The sequence below is a fragment of the Sus scrofa genome, chromosome 1 (genome assembly GCF_000003025.6).
Source record: "Sus scrofa isolate TJ Tabasco breed Duroc chromosome 1, Sscrofa11.1, whole genome shotgun sequence".
In the NCBI taxonomy this organism is placed as follows: Eukaryota; Metazoa; Chordata; class Mammalia; order Artiodactyla; family Suidae; genus Sus; species Sus scrofa.
The window spans coordinates 27,702,300-27,723,803 of NC_010443.5; the positions used below are offsets into that span (position 1 = coordinate 27,702,300).

Below are 21,504 nucleotides of genomic sequence, written 5' to 3' on the forward strand. Positions count from 1 at the left end.
TATAGGCCTTTCAAATTTTTATCTTCATAGTCTTTCTATCATATAAAAAAGCTAGTAAATGTTGTTATTAAAAATATGCTAAACCTGGGAGTTTCCACTCTTGTGCAGTAGGTTAGGTATCTGACTGCAGCAGCTTGGGTTGCTGCAGGAGGTGAGGGTTCTATCCCAGGCCTGGCACAGTGGGTTAAAAGATACACTGGCTCAGATTCAGTCTCTGGTCTGGGAACTCCCATATGTCATGGGGGTGGCAAAAAAAATGAAAAACAAACAAACAAAAAAACCCCACTATATCTGGGAGTTCCCTAGTGACTCAGTGGGTTAAGGATCCTGTGTAGTCACTGTTGTGGCACAAGTTCAGTCCCTGACCCTGCAACTTGTGTATGCCACACACACACACAAAAAGGACAAAATACATGAAATCAATTGAAATTTTTATTTTTACTTCTTTTTATAGGCAAGTGTATAATTAATACCTACGCCGATAACATTTATAAAACTGCTGAGAGAGAAGGTAATTTAGTCCTGCCGCCAACTTGTGAGTGCCTCTGTGCAGGTTAAGAGCAGTTGTATGTAGGATGCTAGGTGGTTGGAAAAGGAGGACTGGGGCTCAGGAACTGTCACAGAATGTTCTAGATGACCAGGTTTGCTCTGGGGGGATCTTCACATTCATTTCAGAAATCCACTGGCTTCTAAGTTGTTGGAATTCCTGTGGAACTGATTTCCATCACAAATGATGGTATTAAAACCCTGATCTGGCCTCTTTGGCTCATTTTTTTCCCCTTCTGATTTGGTTCCTCTTGATGTTTACAAAACTAAATGCAGATCTGCTTCAGCCTGGTGAAAAAGCCCCTGTTTTGCTTCCTGACTTCCGGAAGGATGTAGAGTAAGTCATGACCTCCCAAATGAAGGAGGTGCTGAAATGCGATGTGTGTACAGAATCCCCAGGGCTGAGCGTGCTGGTGAATGCCTTGAATGAAAAGCCATCATCCAAGACACCACTGTAAGAGATATTTTTATCATCTAACGACCACCTCGTTTTGTGTGCCTTGTTTTTTTCTTTTCTGGTTCATCGCTGTCCTTTGTAGCCTTTTATTATCCCTCACACACACCCCCCCCCACCTAAATTAAATCCTCTGCCTTTTCTGAATCTCACTTCAAAGCCCGTTTGGAGCGTCCCCTCCAGCCCTCAGGAGTGTCTGATGGGGCTCAGGCCTCGACAAGGTGATTGTTGGGAAGAGAGGAAGTGGGAGCTAGCAGCCTGGGCTGGGGCCAGATTTTGGAAGATTATTTGGAAGACACGGGTGCTTGGACTTGATTCTGTAGTTAGTGATTGCTTTTAATTGTGGGTACAGAATCGGGCAAGGGCAGTGCTGGGAGATGATTTAAACAAATTAGGAGTTTTCTTTTTTCTTACCTGCAGGAAACTGAAGTCAACAGTTGCTAACATTTGCTCAGCAGCTCAAAAGATGTGAGGGCCAGGGCTCTTGTTACTCTGTAGCCTCTCCCTCTTGAGAGCCTCCTGGTTACAAGGCAGACACTGTACCCTGAACATCACGTCCATGTTCAAGGCAGGAAGAAAGGAAGTTGGGAGGAGGAAGCCCACCTGGGTCTGCTTCTCCTCTAAGGCGCATTCCTACACACCCCAGCAACAACTTCAGTTTCCTGCTCTTTGGCCAGAACTGTACCTTGTGGCCAATCAGACTGCCGTTAGAAAAGAAGCATTGGGTAACCAGCCAGGATCCCTATGCAAACTGGCAGTATGAATTTCCAAGCGGGGAAATGTTGCCTCAAGCACCCCTCCCCACCTCCTTTTTTTCCTACTATAAAGCACAGTTTTTGCCTGGCCTTTCATGAGATGATCAGTATTTAGAACCTTTGGAAATATACATTCTAAAAATCACGTAAGAGAATGAAGTCAAATGCAGAGCAGTGTGGGGCAGCCATGGAGTGTAGGAAAAGTCAGAGAAAGAAATGTGTTGGCAGTAGAAATAGCAAGAAGAGATTTCTTGAGAAAGAGACTTGAGCTGGCCTGTGAAAAATGGTCTGAATGCTGTTCAGTGCTGTAATGCTGGACACACGACAGTATGCATTTGTCCAAACCCAAACCAATACTAGGAGTGAAGGCTAATGTGAACTGTGGGCTTTGGCTGATAATGTGTCAATGTAGGTTCATTGATTGAAACAAATGTACTACTCAGTGCAGGATGTTGAGAGTGGGAGGGAGTATGCATCCGGTATTGTCACTACTGTGCCTCGTGTGTGGAGGCAGGATACAGGGAATTCTTTGTATTTTCTGCTCAAATGTGTTGTAAAATTAAAACTCTTAAAAATAAAGTTTATTTTTTAAGGCACCGTCCTGCCTATTGGTGGGAATGTAAATTGGTGTAGCCACCATAGAAAACAGTATGAAGGTTCCTTAAACTAAAAATAAGAGTTTCCAGGAGTTCCCGTCGTGGCGCAGTGGTTAACGAATCCGACTAGGAACCATGAGGTTGTGGGTTCGGTCCCTGCCCTTGCTCAGTGGGTTAACGATCCGGCGTTGCTGTGAGCTGTGGTGTAGGTTGCAGACGCGGCTCGGATCCTGCGTTGCTGTGGCTCTGGCGTAGGCCGGTGGCTACAGCTCCAATTCAACCCCTAGCCTGGGAACCTCCATATGCCGTGGGAGTGGCCCAAGAAATAGCAACAACAACAACAAAAAGACAAAAAAAAAAAAAAAAAAGTTTCCAAATGATCCAGCAATCTCCCACTGGAGCATATTTGGAGGAAACTCTAATTTGAAAAGATGCATGCACCCCAATGTGCATGACTGAGCTATTCACAGTAGCCAAGGCATGGAAGCAACCTAAATGTCCATAGACAGATGAATGGATAAAGATGTGATGCACACATGTAATGGAATATTACTCTGCCATGAAAAAGAATGAAAAATGACATTTGCAGCAACATGAATGGGCCTGGAATTATATTAAATGAAGTCAGAGAAACACATATATTATGTCACTTATGTGTGGAATGTAAAATAAAGATACAGAAGTTCCCTTGTGGCTCAGCAGGTTAAGGATCCCACATTGTCACTACTGTTCTGGTTATAGCTGTGGCATGAGTTCTGTTACTAGCCCGGTGACATTTACAAGCTTCAGGTGCAGCCAAAAAAATAATAAACTAATACAAATGAACTTATTTACATAACGGAAATAGACTCACAGCCATAGAAAACAAACTTATGGTTACCAAAGGGGATAGATGACAGGAGTGGGAGAGAGAAACTAGGAGTTTGAAATGAATGTATCTATTTTATGTGTAGTAGTGTGTATAAACTACATAGACCTATTGTACAGCACAAGAAACTGTATTCAATATCTTATGGTTTAGAGTGGAAAAGAATCTGAAAAAGAAAATATGTACAACTGAATCCCTTTGCTGTACACTTGAAACTAATACAGCATTGTAAATTAACTGTATTTAGTGGGAGGGAGGGAAGAGGATATCTTTAAAAAAAAAAAAAAAGTTTTGATTAGATTTAAGTAGTTGGAGAGATGGTGAAGCTGGTGTTCCAGTAAGAGAACAACAACTAACAAGGTCGCAGGTGTAGAATGAGACAGCAGGGGAGACGGGGTTGGCCCATCATCTTAAACAACCTTTAAGTTAAATGTTCAATAGTTACCTGAAATGAATTGGAATGAACTTTTCATTTTAACCATTCATTCCTATAGAGGTTTTCAGTGTTTACCTTAAATGATTTAAATGTAAGTATTACTATTTTCTGCAGAGGAGGAATGATTAGTGACTATTATTCTGCAACTATATGTATGTGTTTACTTCACAGATTACACTCATTCAGTCGACAAAATACTCCAAGGATTAAAATTACTTTCACATTTATTTGCAAAACTGATATTTAAAACTGAGTCCCCTTTTTATTTGGGACTTTTTCTTAGAACCATACATTTACTACCTGGATAATTTTATTTTGCATTTAAGTACAAAATCTTTTCTATTTTGTGGCCCAAAGTAATCACTTTGTAAAACACTGACATTAACCATTTTAGTTTTTTTGAGGGGGAGGGGATGGGGGCCTGCTTCCACAGCATGTGGAAGTTCCCAGGCCAGGGATTGAACCTGAGCCACTACAGTGGCAACGCTGGATCCTTAACCTGCTGTGACCCAAGAGCACTCCCTTTTAGTTTTCTTCAAAGTACGTTGTAATCCTGTTTCAAAGTAGAAACAGCTTCTTTCAGTTGGTTATTTTAATTAAGTAGAGTGTAATACAGTTGAGTTCTAATTATTTTTCTTTCCCGTTATTTAAATAGCTGCTTTTAATTACACATTGAATTTAATTGAATTGGCTCTGATTTGATAATTAGAAATTTAGACAGCTGTTGAGATGTAGACAATTAACTACAATCTGTAATTTACTATTTCTCAGTGTGACTGGAAAACTTAATATGGTTAGTGTTTTCTCCCCTTTTCTGTACTTTGTCCTGTACTTACTTTGCTTAGTCATAACACTGTTCATATTATGGGGCAGAGATCATTTGTGTAGCAGCTTGCATTGTGACTGGTGATAAATCGCCAGGAAAGTACGTCACCTATGGGGATGAAAAGACTTGCTTTTTTTTTTTTTAATTTATTTTTTTTATTAATTAGGATTTATTACAGGGATCCAGGGGTAGTTCAATATCTGTAAATCAATCAACATGATACATCATATTAACAAAGTGAAGGATAAAAATCATATGAATATCTCAACAGATGAGAAAAGACTTGGCTTTTTAATCTGGTTTGTATTAATACAGGTGGAAAATACAGCATTTTCTATTTATAGTGTTGCCATCTGGCTGGAGAAAGGATTTTGTTTTTTGTTTGTTTTTTAAATAATAGCCTTTGGGGCTGAATTTCAAGTGTGTAATGTTTACTCCTATCAGCCAAGTGTGTCTGAAAGACTCTGGAACCCAAATCAAGAAGCTGCTTTTGGGGGTAAACAAGACAGCTGAAGAAGTGATTCCCACCTGTCCCCACAAAATACATGGAACGGGTGCTTTTCTGAAACGCTTTTCTTCATTTCAGCAAAGATGGATGTTTGTGTTTCTTTGTCCTTTTAACCAACATTATCTAAGCAAATCTAGTACGTTGCTTTAGAAAAAGATTGAGTTTTACAAATCTCTCAAGATGAAAAGCTTGTGTGTAGCCTTTCTGATGTTTCCAGCAGAGGCTGTAATGTTCTCATGCCCGCACCTGCCACCCCCATGCCATATAGGCAGTATTCTATTGTATTTGGAGATTGACATTCTAACACCCCAGATACTGGCTAATTTGACTTTTGAGTCTAGCCTGGCATTTAGGATGATGAAAATCATCCTAGAATTGCATTAAATAGTTTTTCTTTCCTGACATGGCGTGGCTGTGACTGTGATCTGACAATTCTTTCAGTCACCTTTTCTCTATAGTCTTAGCAGCCATCAAAAAATGAGCAAGTGTATACTTTTTACTTATCATTAATACTTTTTCTTCCTGGGCCTTTGCCACAGTTTGTTTGGGGTACACCATCCACCCTCTCTTATTCTCTCATTTCCTTTTTCAGGCATTTATTCAATGTCACCTGTATGCCAGATAGTTGGCTAAACACTAAAGGTATGGAGATTGTAAAGACGAAGACACCGTCCCTGCCCCCAGGTTCCTCTGGTCTCATAGAAATTGTCATAGTTCTGCACGGAGCCAAGTATCCAAGACTAAATTAGCCTGTAGCTCCATTTACTTGGAGAACATCTGTGGGTCTTTAAGCTCAGAACATGATGGCTGTGATTAAACAGCTCTTTGGAGTAAACAAGTAACCATTCCTTACCCCTGAAAAACATCTCGGTAACTTGTTTGGATAGAATAATCATTTATAGTTATAGAAGTAATATTTCTGTCTTTCCTATTGTGTAATTGAGCAAACAAAAAATGGATTCTTATAGAAAAGGTTATGGTGTGTCACTATTTTTATCGTTTTATGTGTAAATGATAGTTCAGTGCAACTGCCTCAGCTTCTTTCTGGAAGTCGATGGATTATAAACTACTAATAAACTCCAGCATGTGTCTGTTCCATTCTTCATGCCTTCTTGTCAGTTTTGAAGATGTGGAGTGATGTTTCTGGTCAATTCTGTTCCTGTACTTCACATAACTATACCCAACATTGGATTGTATTTGTAAAATCAGTGTCTTTGCATTGGGTTTGTATTATTTCAGTATTGGATGAGTTTCTTTGTGTTTGGGGTAAATCTCGTTTTCCATCACTGTCATAATTTTTTCTTCATGAAAAAACAAAATTATTTGACAGTGACTTTTAGTCACTGTTCATTGTTGCTGGATGAGCTCCCTTCAAATTTTGAAACCTCCATAGGGTCTTATAAGCCTCTAATGCAGTCTAGTGTAGCCACCAAGTCATGAGTTTTGTTCTGTCTGCAGTGTGTGAAATGCAAAGAAAAGTCTGACTTAATTGAATTGTTTCTGTCAACGGAATGAATAAGGAGAATGTAGTGTATGACTCAGATATACATTATTATCAAGTGGTCTCATTTAATTGCATTTGTTTTTGCAACAAGAAATGAGCAATAGAGTGTGGGATGAATGGTTCATGCTTCTTATTGCTGTGTTAGGTGAAATGTGGCCAGAGGTTGCACCGTACCACAAAGTGCAGAAGGGCAAATCAGACTCAGCACTGTTTTTCAGCATCTGTAGTTACATACGTAGCCATGGCATCATGCCTGTAAGTTTGCATATTGAAGTGGCTGCTTCCCCATCCTGAAAGAGTAAAGATAGTCAGCAGCGTCTACCTGCATTCAACATGACCTTCAAAAACACCCACCTGTTTCCCAGCAGGCATACTTCCTCCATTCCGTGTTTCTTTCTGCCCACTGCTCTTGCTCCCTAGAGTTCATGGCTGGGGTCCCATCTCCTGCAGGATGTGAAGCAGAGGAGACCCAGACCTGTTCCCACTAGGACGGCTGCACTGACCTGCCCCTTCCCTGCTCCCTGATGTTTCAGCTTCAGGCTTGGGTCCCCATAGTCATTTGTGTCACTTTTTTTCCCCTTAATGGTTAAATAATTGTCTCTTGGTACATGGTAAGGGTAAGTGGAAAACTCTGAAGAGTGAATAATTATGAAATTATGCAGAAAGCAGAATTCCTAAGGAGTCTGGGTTTAGGTCAATTTCCTTTTATTGTTTAAGATGATAACCTTTTAAAATACCTTTCCAGTGGGCTTGTTGGGCCTCACTTTGCATTTTTCCGGAGTGCACTGAAGCCCCAGTGGTTCACAGCTGGAAGTTCCCTGCAGCACCCTCCAGCCATCCCCATTACCTTCATCATAAAGTCCAAACCCTTGGAATCGGAGGAGGCATTGCCCTCGGCCTGTTTGTCTTATTTTCAACTGCCTGCCTTCCTAGTTCCCCTGTCTGACTGGACAGGGGAACTCTCAGTTTTTTGGCCTCTGCAGTTTTGCACATGCTGTGCCCCAGCCAGGAGTGTTCTCTGCTTCCCCACCTCCTGCCCGTCTCTCCCCCCCCCCCCCACTAATCATGCAGGTTCTCTCCATTCCTCAAAATCTTGATCCTGTGAGGTTTTCCACCACCACTCCTCCCAGAGCACCTTCTCCCATCTCCGAGTCCTTCTAACACTACCTTGTTTATTGGGTTATCAATCATCTGTAGTGTGCTGATACTTGAAAACTGAATTGGTCTCTTTTAATTGCATGTGTTTGCATATTGTCTCCTCCAAAGGATGATGAGCCTCTTGCACGTAGGTGCCATGTCCTCGGATCTCTGTATTTATTCTTAGTGTGTTCTTAGTGCGTGGCACAGCGGCTGGCCCGGCCCATGGGGGAGTCAGGAAATGTTGATTGAAAAAATTACGTAACATTTCGGAGCCTGGGAATATGGTGGTTCCTCTGATAGTAACAAAGAGACTGACATCGCGGTTGGCTGCTTTTGTGAGGACAGCTAGTTCAGCTTTTGACATAGTTTCAAGTGATACATACATGAAGTCTCCCTAGAGGCGGGGGACTGTTTATAAATGCAGACTTGAAAGTGAGTTCAAAACTGTGCTTTAGGCCTTAATAGGAGAGAACTTTTCTGAAGAGAAACTGGGGGGGGGCGGGGAGGAGGAGTTCAAAGTTCCCTAGAATTAGGGACCCGGAAAAGGAAAAAGTCGTAGAAAAGCTGCGTTATTCACTTAATATCATGGTCAGTACAGAGCACAAGGTGTCTGTCCCCTGCAGGAGGGTGTTGACTTGAACAAATGCAAGTGGGAAGAAAACGGAAGCAAAAGGGAAAATTAAACCTAGGTTTGCCTAATGCCGACTTTGTGAGCTTCGATCATTTTTCCAAACTTCACTTTAAATGAGGAATTTCAACTGAAAAAGCTCTCCATTATTTGGAATAATCATAAAAGTCATTAGTTATGAGATGGCATTATGTCCTCCTCATTTAATGCAACTTTCATAAATAATATTGGATAAAACATTTAAGGGCTGTGACTTAAAAGTTACAGTATTCCTGGCAGCTATATTAGAATCAATTTTAACTGTCAGGTTAAGGAGCAGAAAGATCTCATAAAGTAGAAAATTTTAGGTGAAACACTGAATTACCCAAGAGTTACCCTGTAATCTTTATCATATATGATTTTGAACCAGTCACATTCTTAAGTTACCATAACAGTATTCTGTGGCCAGATTTTCAAATAAGCTATTTGTGATTCAGGTTCTGTGATTGATTCATTAAGAAGACTCAGCATATAGTCATACTTGCGGCCAAGATTTATCGTAGCAAAAAGACATGAAGCTAAATCAGGCCTTTCTAAAGGCACAGCACGCACAGGCCTGCCACGTTAACTCTTCTGCACAGGTAGATTGAAAGGATGAGATTGAGACACGAAGTTGCAAGATTCACCGATTTGTTACTACAAAAATGGCAGTTGTGTGCAGTTCAACCTCTAGTTCTGTCTTCTGGTTTATTCTCCTAAGGCTGTGTGTGTAGCCCCGGGGGCTGTTTTCTACAAAGTCCTACCCATACAGAGCTGGGGGTCGAAGCCTCAAGGTGTACTATTTCCCAGCCCACATGCCATATTTTATTTAAAATAGTGACAGAAAAACATTATTTTTAGTAGATGTCAAGACCACCTATCATTCAGTGAGTTTAAACTCAGCATGGTCCCTGAGATTGTAGCCATAAATATCCTCCAAGAGTAAGCCTTTTTACTAAATTAAGCATTTGTTGGACCAGTTACCTCGATGGTTGAGAGGAGATGCTTCAGTCAGACCATACAGCCAAAAATAGAAACAGAGCAGTGAGAACGCCATGAAGCTGAGGGGAGGGTTTTGCAAAGAATGCAATAAATCTTAGAGGATGTGCGTTATAGAGATACATTTGTGGCACTTCCTGAGGCTGCAGGATTTTTACTCAAAAGTTCCAAGTGTCCGCTGCCTCCCTATTCTGTTGCAGAGTGATTTAGAGACAGTCCCAGACCACAAGGGTGCTTCTCTCCATCCATCCTCTTGTCTTTCACACTCTCACATGTGACACTAATGGAATAAAGCTTTCAAGCCAGCAGGAAGATCAATAAAAATTTTATAAGGCTAGCAAAGACTGACTGAGCATCATAGTATATGGCTCAATTTTCTTTAAAAAAAAAAATGAAGGAAAAGAGATTGAAATAAATAATCCTGGAATGTTACCTGAGTCGTTTTAAAAATAGTATTATTTTAATGGTAAATTTAAAAGTAGTACATGTGATCCTAACCTGCTAGTTACCTAGAATTTCCAGATTTTTAAATGTTGAAAATCTTAAATGAGTAAATTGCTTTTTTCATTGTGTTCTCGAACAGTAAAGCACACTGCACTTTGTTTAAAAAAAAAAAAAAAGCCTCTCAGAAGATTTTATTTTCGTGTTATTATAATTGAAGGGGTTTTATTTAGTTTTGTTTTCTTTTTAGGGCCGCACCCGCAGCATGTGGAGGTTCCCAGGCTAGGGGTCTAATCAGAGCTGTAGCCACCAGCCTACACCAGAGCCACAGCAACGCAGGATCTGAGCCATGTCTGCGACCTACACCACAGCTCGTGGCAACGCCGGATCCTTAACCCACTGAGTGAGGCCAGGGATTGAACCCGAAACCTCATGGTTCTTAGTCGGATTCATTAACCACTGAACCACGATGGGAACTCCGGGGTTTTTTTAGTTGGTTGGTTTTTTAAGGCTCATACTTAATGTGATGATAACTTGGAAGGTATTAAATTTCAGAAAATTGTTATCTCTCCAAGCCCCAGAGAGACAGATGATTTTCCCAAGCCAGGTTGTATCCTGAAAACCCTGCCAATAAGTCCTACCTACCTGAGGCCCCCAGAGATGGGATTGTAGCTGAGCTGAAAACCCCTGAAAGCAGCAGCAGAGCTAGACTCTGCTCCCCAGGACCACTGTCACCAAGTTGATACAGGTCTGCTTTTCCTGTTAGCACTGAGCCAGCACAGCCCAGAGGAACTAGAAACCCCGTTTCCCACCTTTGTGTAGGAATAGGGGGAGGACGGGAAATACCTTCCACCATTTCTCCAGCCTTGCAGTGGACCCAGCAGTCTCAGTTCATTTTCACGACCTGCAGGTGTTCCTTCGCTCCAGATGGGGAAATTAAGACCGTAAGCGTGAGTGACGGGCTGAGGATTCACAGCTCACAAGCGGCAGAGCCAGGTCAGCTGACTCCAAAGCACATACCGCCTCCTGCACAACCACAGACACAGAGCTCCACACTGTAGAGTGCCGTTAAGTGTGGGAGGCCCAGGACCTCCAAGAAGAGTGTAAAAGTTGAGAGAAGGAGGGCTGAATATTTGCCAAACACCTTCTATGTGCCAACCTGTATCATGGATTTACATACACCTTTTCGGCTAATCCTCCCGGTAACCCTGTGAGTTTGGCAGTTTCGCCCCCATATTATCTATGCAGAGACATCAAGAAGCTTTCAGAAGGTCACTCAGCTAGTAAGTAGGACTCACAGTTTAACCCCAGTCTGTCTGAATCTGTCTTCCCTCCTGCCATGATAGTGTTAACCAGAGGTTTTTGGAGAAATGAGGACCCTTACAGGCGTGGAAGGAAATGATTGCTATAAAAGCAAAAATATGGCCTGAAAACTTTAGACAAAGTTTCAATCTAATGGTTAAAAATTAACAGCACATGATCTTGGGCTAAACCACCTGACCACTTTTAGAATTACCTTTATTTTACTAAACTTAACCCATTAGTTTTATATGAACAGAATGAATTTTAAGATGGGTTTTAAATTTGTCTTGTTATGAATAGGGCTCAGAAGGTCTGCTGTGGTAGAAATGAATTCCTGAGATCCAGATAATAAAGCAGGGCAGACAGATGTTCAGCTCGAGTGGATTTAATAAAAGTTCAAAATAGAGATCAACTGGCATGCAAGTAACCAGACCTCCAGCTTAATTGAAATTTATTTTTTACATTTGCGTTTTAAGACAAAGCAAATTACAGTAGGGAAAAAAAAGGAACGCTTTTATCACAGATTCATCAGGGATTATTGGGAAAAGTCACTTGCACCGAACATGTGTTTTTAATCTCCTCCACCGTCTGCTGTAGCGTAATATTCAGCTAGGATTGATGTCTGTTTTCTGGACCTGGGGGCATGGCAGATAGTCACTGGAGACAGATTAAATTATGTCAAACATAACAAGGCAAGAAAAAAATGAATAGACTTGAAATATATTCTAAACAAGTGGTCCTAATTATCTTTCAGTTAACTAAAAAGAGAAGACCCCTTAAACAGCTTACTAATCAAGGCTTTACATGCTGTGTACTGGGGGTGACTATATAATAAAGTGTATAAAGTATTGCAAATCTGTGTGATACTTTCTGGTTACCTTTCATAAGTATTAACTTCTTTATGAGCAGTTTTAGGAAGACTTCCTTGCAGGATACATGGATAGTTGTTCTATCCATAGTAAGCACCAGTGGTTCCAGTTGTCAATTTTGGGTCTTTAAGGGCTGCCTCTAAAGTTGTGAGCAATAGGCCAATAGTAACTAGTGTGAACTTTACCCGCCACGTGGTAATAACTAGCAACTTGTTTGTGGCAAGTGAGATGAGAGCATGTGTTAGAGCAGTCAGTGTTCATGTTTGACCCTGTTATTTAAAGCCAACAAACTGTTTGAAATTGGGCAATTAAAAATAGTGATAAGATCCTTTCTAGTATTTAGTCTGGTTTTCTATGCTAGCTAATACTACATGTAATTGAGAGAGAGCTGTACAAATTTGGTATATTCTTCATTCAGAGGACAAAGATAAATCAGAGTTCCCATCGTGGCTCAGTGGTTAATGAATCAGACTAAGAACCATGAGGTTGCAAGTTCGATCCCTGGTCCTTGTTCACTGGGTTAAGGATCTGGCATTGCCATGAGCTGTGGTGTAGGTTGCAGACGTAGCTCGGATCCCGTGTTGCTGTGGCTCTGGCGTAGGCCGGCAGCTACAGCTCTGATTAGACCCCTAGCCTGGGAACCTCCATATGCCACGGGTGTGGCCCTAGGAAAAAAAAAAAAAAGATAAATTAGTAAATTTAGTGACTTTTTTTTTAGGACATCTTATGTACCATTTTTAAATTTAGCGTTCCTGAAGCATAATTACTATCACACCTTTTAGGCTGGAAAACCTTGAACAAATGAGTCTTACTTTCTAGTTATTATCTGTTTCCCTCAGCCTGTTAGAAGAGATAATATGTGCTATGTCGGGGGATAAGAGCTCCTCAGAGCGGGGAGTGGTGGGGATGAAATTTTCAATAGGTTGAGAGGACTCTAATGTCACATTTGAGCAGAGAGCCAGTGGAAGTGAAGGGGAGACCTGTGTTGACATCTGGGAGAAGAACATTTCAGGTACAGGCCAAGCTCTGAGGTGGACTAAGTAAGATCTGAGCAGAGTAATTAAGAGGGAAAGGGGTACAAGGTAAAGGCCTAACCATATAGTACCTTGCATGCCATGGACAGACCATGAATGTTACCCTTTTAAATTTCTTAATCTTTTAGTCCTGGTACTACTACTACAATTTACAGGGCAATATACCTGATGTAGTACAAAGAAAAAGCTACAACAGATGAAAGACCTCAGGAGTGTACATCTAATTGACACTGCATTCTGTTCATCAATAGCTGCACTTTTTGCAAACTGTGGCTTTGACTGCCTTGAACAAGAGGGGTTTCCTGTTTAAACTGCATAACTTTTCTAACTATAGATCATTGTTCCTTCCGTGGCAGATTTTTACAGTTCCTCCAATGCATTTAGGCTGACTGATGGAAAGTCAGCTTTTTCCTGACAATACCTGATGCTCTCTCCTGCTGAGAACTGGAGCCCTTTTCTGCTGAGTGTTTAGAACCTTTTGCTACTATATCCACCACTTCCACCACCAGATCCATAACCACCACTATAGGGACTGCCCAAGGTTATTGAATTTTACTGAGTGGGATGGCAGCTGTAAGAGAACTTGGAGCTGAGGGAGTTCCCATCATGGTGCAGCAGAAACTGATCCGACTAGGAACCATGAGGTTGCGGGTTCGATCCCTGGCCTCGCTCAGTGGGGTAAGGATCTAGCGTTGCCATGAGCTGTAGTGTAGGTCACAGACGCGGCTCGGATCCCACATGGCTGTGGCTGTGGTGTAGGCCGGCAGCTACAGCTCCAATTCAGCCGCTATCCTGGGAACCTCCATGTGCCGTGGGTGTGGCCCTAAAAAGATAAAAAGACAAAAAAAAAAAAAAAAGAAAAAGAAAAAGAAAAACTTGGAGCAGGGAATGGGGAATGACGTGACTTATGATTTAATGGGATCACTCTGGCTGCTGAGATGAGATTTGCCTGAGGAGGATCAGTGGTTGAATCAGGTAGACTGGTTAAGAGGAGTTCCCACTGTGGTGCCATGGGTTAAGAATAGGACGGCAGCAGCTCACGTCACTGAAGAAGTGCGGGTTCAGTCACCAGCCTGGTGCAATGGGCTAAAGGATTTGGCGTTGCTGCAGCTGCAGCATAGATTGCAGCTGCGGCTTGGATTCAGTCCCTGGTCCAGGAACTTCCACATGCTATGGGTGAGGCCATTTAAAAAAAAAGAAAAAAAAGATACTGCAGCCACACAGGGAAAAGATGACCAGAAAGGCACTGGTAGAGAGGATGTTTCATAAGGTAGAGCTGGAACAACTAACTAGTGGATCAGATTTTGGGAGGAGAGAGGTCGAAAATGACTCCGAGGCTCTGGGTGTCTTCTGCTTGAGACTGGCATTACCTGAGACTGTGGGTGGAACAGGTTTTAAGGCAAAGGGTAGGAGGCAGGGGCAATCAGGGTTTGGTTTTTTACATGATATCTGAGAAGTAGCAAGTATGTTTTAAATAATCTTTTGAAAATAACATTAAATGAAGTGATACATGGAGTTCCTGTCATGGCACAGCGGTTCGATCCCTGGCCTCGCTCAGTGGGTTGCTGTGAGCTGTGGTGTAGGTTGCAGACACAGCTCGGATCTGATGTGGCTGTGGCTGTGGTGTAGGTCAGCAGCCATAGCTCTGATTTGACCCCTAGCCTGGAAACCTCCATGTGCTGTGGGTGTGGCCCTAAAAAAAACAAAAAACAAACAAAAAAACCAAAAAAAACCCAACTTACCTGGTCCTGGAGAACCCTATACTTTTTAGAACCAGAGAATTGACTGATATTTCTGCTCTTTATTCCTTTCCCAGAATACATTTCACTTAGTCTCTTGAATAGTCTTTGTTATTGAATATTTGCTAAAGGCTTTTCCAAAATCCTAGTAAATTATATCCCCTCATTTCCTTTCAGTGACCTTCTGCATTATATTCTTGGAATTTTTTGGTTCCTAATGTAGAATTTTCTAAGAACAAAGATCAGAGACTCTTAAGTTCCAACCATACTTCCTCATGGTTGCTTTATGTATGAACTGACAGCTGAGAACTGCTGGCCTGTTCATGGACCCTGAAGACACCACTGCTGTAGGACTGGTCACTTGAGCTGAGGCCATTGTTTCTGGGGTCTCCTTCCCACTGAATAGTATGCTCCTTAAGGGCAGGGATTGAACTTAATATTGGTGTTTCCTGAATCTTGCCTAATACTTGATACAACGGCTAACAATGAATGTTGACTGAATAAATTTTAAGAAACTAAGTATGTCTTTTCTCTTTGTCTCATTTGTATAGCGCCTGATGGCAACAAAGTGCAAGATAAGAAAATCGCTCCCTCCAACCGGTCCTCCTCTGCTATTTCAGGACAAAATAGCAACCACTCAGGAAGTAAACCAGGTACTATGCATTGCCTTTGCTCTGGAAAAAGGAAGGTTATCCCAGAGGTCTTAGGCCTGCTGGAATTTCAGAGAGCTTGGTTTCAGCCCTGCCACCAAAACACACACTCTGTCTGACTCACGTGATTTAAAGTCAGAGAACCTCTTACATCTTGATTTTCTCTCTTTAAAATGGTGATTCAAAGTTCTGCCCTACTTACCTCTCAGAATCATTTTGACAGTCGATGAGGTGGTATATGTGGATGTGCTGTTTACTATCAAGCAGTGTATAAGAGGTAATTTTTCCATTCTGTCTGAAATGACAGATATGACACCATTTTTTGTACTCGTATGCCCAGCATTATTGCCTATCTCTTTTGTGACCTTTTCAAAAACCTCTTTAAGAAGTCATTACACACAGCAAAGCTGGTATAAAATTATGTGTTTGTTCTCCTTCCCTGCAAGGATTGTACACCTACACAGTAATTTCATTTAATAGCCTGTGATTCACGGTCTGTTCCACTCAGTGATACAAAGAAGCAAACACGCTGTAAACACAGTACAAACAGTTGAATAGACAATGCAGCTCCTTCCAGGTACCCAACAGCCATTGTGTGGTCCTTGGAAGAGACCAATCAATATACAATATGATGATGAGCAGTCAAATGAGAGTAAAGGCAAACTGAACATCCCATGAGGTTTCCTGGACAATTAGGGATTAAGATGGTGGAATAGAAGGACTGGAGCTCAACTTCTCTCCTAAAAACAAAAAAATTTAAAACTAAATGCTGAACAGTCTTCAACCAAATGGACCAGAAACTTTCAAAAAGATATCCTACTCCAGAAGACAAAGAGGAGGCCATATCAAGAGGTAGGAGGGGCAAATACACAGTATAAGCAACCCCATACCTCCCAGGTGGGAAGCCCCACAGACTGGAAAGTAACTGGTTCACAGAGACTCATATACAGGAGTGAGAGTTTTGAGCCCCACATCGAACTCCCATGTGTGGGGATCTGGCATTGGAAGAAAGAGCCCCTGGAGCATCTGGCATTGAAGGCAGTGGGGCTTGTAAGCAGGAGCTCCACAGGACTGGGGGAAACGGAGACCCCATTCTTAAAAGGCACACACAGACTTTGCACGGGCACTGGGTCCCAGGGCAAAAGCAAAGTCTCCATAGGAATCTGGGTTGGACCTGACTGCAGTTCTTGGAGGACCTCCTGGAAAACGGGTGAATGTGGCTTGTTGTGGGGGAAGGACATTGGAAGCAAAGCTCTTGGGAATATTCATCAGCGTGCCTTTCTCTGGAGGTGGCCATTTGGGCAAAATCTGGCCCTGCCCATCAGTGCTGAGAAGTCCCAGGCCAAACAACAATCCAGGTGGGATCACAGCCCCGCCCATCAGTAAAGAGGCTGCCTAAAGAGCTCCCAGGCATACAGCTGCCTCTAATCTCACCTAGAGACAAAGCCCCACCCACCAGAGGGATAGAAATCAGCTCCACCTACCAGTGGGCAGGCATCAGTCCCTCCCATCAGGAAGCCTACAGCAGCCCCTATACCAACTTCAGCCACCAGGGGGTCAGACACCAGAAGTAAGAGAGGCTACAACTCTATTATCTGTAAAAAGGTCACCACACCAAAAACCTATAAAAATGAAAAGACAGAGAACTATAACTCAGATGAGGGAGAAAGAAAAACCCCCAGAAAAAAACAGCTAAGTGATCAGGAGATTCTCAGCCTCCAGGAGAAAGACTTTAGACTATTGATACTGCAGATGATGCAAGACATTGGAAATAAACTGCAGGCAAAGATGGATAACTTACAGGGAACACTGACCAAAGAGATACAAGATATAAAACTTAAACAAGAAGAGATACGAAATAACTGAAATAAATTCATTAGAAGCAGCCAACAGCAGAATACAGGAGGCAGGATGAATAAGCAAGGTAGTGGACAGATTAGTGGAAATTACAGGTGCAGAACAGAAAAGAGAAAAAAAGATTGAAAACAAATGAAGAGAGTCTCAGAGAGCTCTGGGACAACGTTAAATGCACCAACATCCGTATTATAGGGGTGCCAGAAGGAGAAAAGAGAGAGAAGGGGACAGAAAAAATATTCCAAGAGATAATAGCCGAAAACTTCCCTCACATGGGAAAGGAACCAGTCACTCAAATCCAGGAAGTGCAACAAGTACCATATAAAATAAACCCAAGGAGGAATACACTGAGACACATATTCATCAAACTGACCAAAATTAAAGACGAAGAGAAAATATTGAAAGCAGCTAGGGAAAAGAAATAACATACAAGGGAACCCCAATAAGGTTATTGGCAGATTTTTTAGCAGAAGCTCTGCAGGCCAGAAGGGAGTGGCATGATATATTAAACGTGATAGGAAAAAGCCTCCAACCAAGATTACTCTACCCATCAAGGCTCTCATTCAGATTTGAAGAAATCAAAAGCTTCACAGACAAGCAAAAGCTAAGAGAATTCAGCAACGTGAAACCAGCTTTACAACAAATACCAAAGGAACTTCCCTAGGCAGAAAAGAAAAGGCTGCAACAGGAAACAAAAATACCACCAATGACCAGTAAAGGTATATTACAGTAAAGATACAAAATCATCCATGCACAATTACGCCACCAAAATCAGAAATCGTGAGAAGAGGTGGGTACAAACGTAGGACACTGGAGATGAACTTGCAATTAAGAGACCAACAACTTTTGTTGGGTTTTTTTTTTGCCTTTTGCCTTTTTTAGGGCCGCTCCTGTGGCATGTGAAGGTTCCCAGGCTAGGGGTCTAATTGGAGCTGTAGCCTCCAGCCTACGCCAGAGCCACAGCATCGCGGGATCCGAGCCGCGTCTGCAAGCTACACCACAGCTCGCGGCAACGCCAGATCCTTGACCCACTGAGCAAGGGCAGGGACCGAACCCGCAACCTCATGGTTCCTAGTCAGATTCATTAACCACTGCGCCACGACAAGAACTCCAAGAGACCACCAACCTAAAACAATCTCTCACACACACACACACACACACACACACACACACACACGCACATATATATATACACACACACATACCCTTATATCAAAACTTCAGAATAACTGCAAACCAAAAATGATTGGTACACAAGTAAGAAAAATTAACTCAAATACAACACTAAAGATAGCCATGAGGTTTCTTGGAAGTTTACTTCATGCTGCATCCAAGGCCAAAGTCACTCAAGAACAGTGAATCAAAAATAAATAAATAAAAAGGGTAGTGAATCAGTAAGAATAAAGATGGAAATAACTGTATCCAACCTCATAGAAAACATTCCTTATTGTACCTAGTTTTGTGGGGCTTTCCCCCCCCCCAAGTCTCAAACAGAACATATAAATCCAGCTTGCCATTTAGAAGATGAATAACAAGTACTATTGCTAGTATTGCGTGAGTAACCATTAGTGACAAGTGATGTGTTGTTTCAGCTGAGTTTTAATTTGCAGCCTGAAATTTCCCCATTTAATTTGCGTTTTCACTCATTTATCTATCTATCCACCCAAAGCCCGACACCATCTAAATGTTTATTGAGTGGTTGTCCTATACCTGAGACTGTATGAAATTCTTTATGAGCAAATCAACAAGCTCCCTGTCCTCACCAAGCTTATTCTCATGGACTTTTGACCTTACACTCCACCGAGAATCCTTGTGGAAGTAGGAGCTCTTTAGCATGAAAATCCCATTTCTTTTACCATGAGTACTGAACAGAGTTAAATGGTTTGGAGTCTTTTTCCCATCAACCATCACTTCTAATTCCTGCCATTCTTTACTGTGCAATATATACTGTTATATCCCAATAACTTATTTATTCATCTGGTGTTAGCACTGTATAGGTTCTAGGGAAGTATTGTCAAGAGACATGATTCCTTCCCGCTAGCTGACAGTATGGTGGAGTAAATCAGTGTATGAATAGATCATTCTAACCCAGCATTTCCAGTGTGAGAAGCGAGATGCATGTGCGTAGAAAGCACAGAGGCTGGACAATTTTCTCCACTCCAATTGGCCATCTCTTTATAGAGCCATTTGATTTGTGTTGCCAGAGTCAAGTTCAACAAGGAGATAGTTCATTTCAGGTTGTGTCCTTTAAGTATCCTTGTGTCTGCCTTATTATATACACACATAAGCAAAGGTAAATAACAGACTCGTATTTTTTAAACCACCATGTCATTTTCCCGAGTATCTCTGAAAAGAGTATATAAGAGGCTCCATGTTGGAGTTAGTGGCTTAAGTAAAACCTTTTGATTTTATGGGAGACGAGTCATGGAAATGTCTATTGAAAGCAGTTTATTGATTTTCATACTCTAGCATGGAAAAAGCAAAGTACTTGCTGTATTTGGGATATTTTGAGTATTACCCTAACCAGATATGAGTTTCCCGACTGACTGAAAAAGGGCCCTTTTTAACCAGGTAAATTTTTTGTTTCCTTCCCTCCCTCCTTTACTTTCTGATACCTGAGCTCTAAAACATCTCAGGTTTAGAAAGCAGCTATTCACATTCACATTGGTAACATTTTAGGTTTAAAACACGGAATGGAAGGCCCTCGTGGTGCTCGTCAGTATGGGCACACCCTGTCTGGTGTCATCCAGGAAGAATGGGTACTCTTAGCTCCGAATCGGAGAATCTAGTCCAAGAGAGACACTTTGTAAAGTTACAGATATGTTACTCACTTGTCAAAGGAGTGTGAGATGGTTCCTAAGAATTCCATCGGCTGCCTCAGCATGATTAAGTTTGACCTCATTAGAAGAGAAAATTGCCACTATTTTTTATAAGGTACAGTGTATGTACCTAACAGAAAAAGAAACACACATTTATTAGAAATCCCTCTTGGAGTGCCTGCTGTGGCACAGTGGGTTAAGAATCCAACTGCAGCGGCTCAGGTTGCTGCAGAGGCATGGGTTCGATCTCTAGCCCAGCGCAAGTTGTTAAGGATCCAGAATTGCTGCTCACAACTACGGGTGCGGCCACCAAACAAACACAAAACAAAACAAGACTCTTTTAATTAATTCTTATCCCTCTGCCATCCCCCAACACAAGTCTTTAATTTAAAAAAAGCCACTGGAATTCACGCCGTGGCGCAGTGGTTAATGAATCCAACTAGGAACCATGAGGTTGAGGGTTCTATCCCTGGCCTTGCTCAGAGGGTTAAGGATCCGGCATTGCCGTGAGCTGTGGTGTAGGTCGCAGACTCGGATCCCATGTGGCCGTGGCTGTGACGTAGGCTGGTGGCTACAGCTCTAATTAGGGGTCTACCTAGCCTGGGACCCTCCATATGCTGCGGGAAGCAGCCCTAGAAAAAGGCAAAAAGACCCAAAAAAAAAAAAAAAAAAAAGCCGCTAAAACTGCATTCTACTTTATTATAAGTAAATTTCTCTCACAGAGGAAAGCGAGATGTGCAGTCTTCCAGCCTTTCTCTGATTGCTCTCTAATGCCATTCCGAGGACTCTGTAGGTGCCAAGCTGTGAAAAGAGGGGACAGGACTGAGTTGAAGATGTGATTTTAAGCCCTAGCCCTGACACCCAACTGCGCCATCTTCCTTAGTCACATATGTTTATTTCCCTCGGTTTTTCTCATTTGGAAAACAGGCGTAATGACTCTTGAATGACTAGGTGCTTGGCCAACTCATAGGATTATTGTGAAGAAGAAAGTGATAAGGTACACGAAAGTGCCAGGCCCAGAAGAAGTAATTTATTGTATAAACAGCAATTATTCAGCTGGAAGTCAAGGTCTAGTGAGTTCTTAAAAAACCTTTGTCCACGCAAGTTGCTTTTCTCGCTCTTCGAGGGTCCCTCTTTAGTTCCGGTTTTTGTGGGACAGTCCAGGTTTACACATGTCGCCACAGACAGGATGTTACCAGCTGGTGCTCTTGCTCTTAGCAGTACCCTGGTTGGCCGGTTCTCCTGCCCTTCAGTCATCCCCAGTGGGAGGCTGGATGCGGTGCGCAGCTATAGAGTCACCTCCACCAAAACCCTGTTTCTCTTAAAAGTTTGCCTTCTGAGAATATGTAACTTAATTCTCTTCTAACAATGTTAGATCTACTGGGAAACAATGTGAAATGTTCATGATGTCAAAATATTTTCTATAGCTTCATTTTATTCCTGGGAAAAGTGATGTGAGAGTAGAAATGAGAGACAAAGAATTGTAGAAAATTCACTATATACTTGGAACGATTCAAT

General features: G+C 42.0%; 1 protein-coding gene and 1 long non-coding RNA gene across 25 annotated transcripts in view; both read left to right on the forward strand.

The window, feature by feature from the left end:
• Positions 1 to 21,504, forward strand: part of MAP7 (microtubule associated protein 7) — a 176,734-nt gene that overhangs the window by 96,279 nt on the left and 58,951 nt on the right. For all 24 annotated transcript variants that reach the window (XM_021072589.1, XM_021072649.1, XM_021072611.1 and 21 more), the window contains one exon: positions 15,215 to 15,316. In XM_021072589.1, coding sequence (XP_020928248.1) covers positions 15,215 to 15,316 — 102 coding nt within the window. The remainder of the gene's footprint in view (positions 1 to 15,214; positions 15,317 to 21,504) is intronic.
• LOC110256640 lies at positions 337 to 9,670 on the forward strand. The gene is made up of 2 exons (XR_002338427.1): positions 337 to 1,000; positions 5,582 to 9,670. It is a non-coding gene; the product is annotated as an uncharacterized LOC110256640 (long non-coding RNA).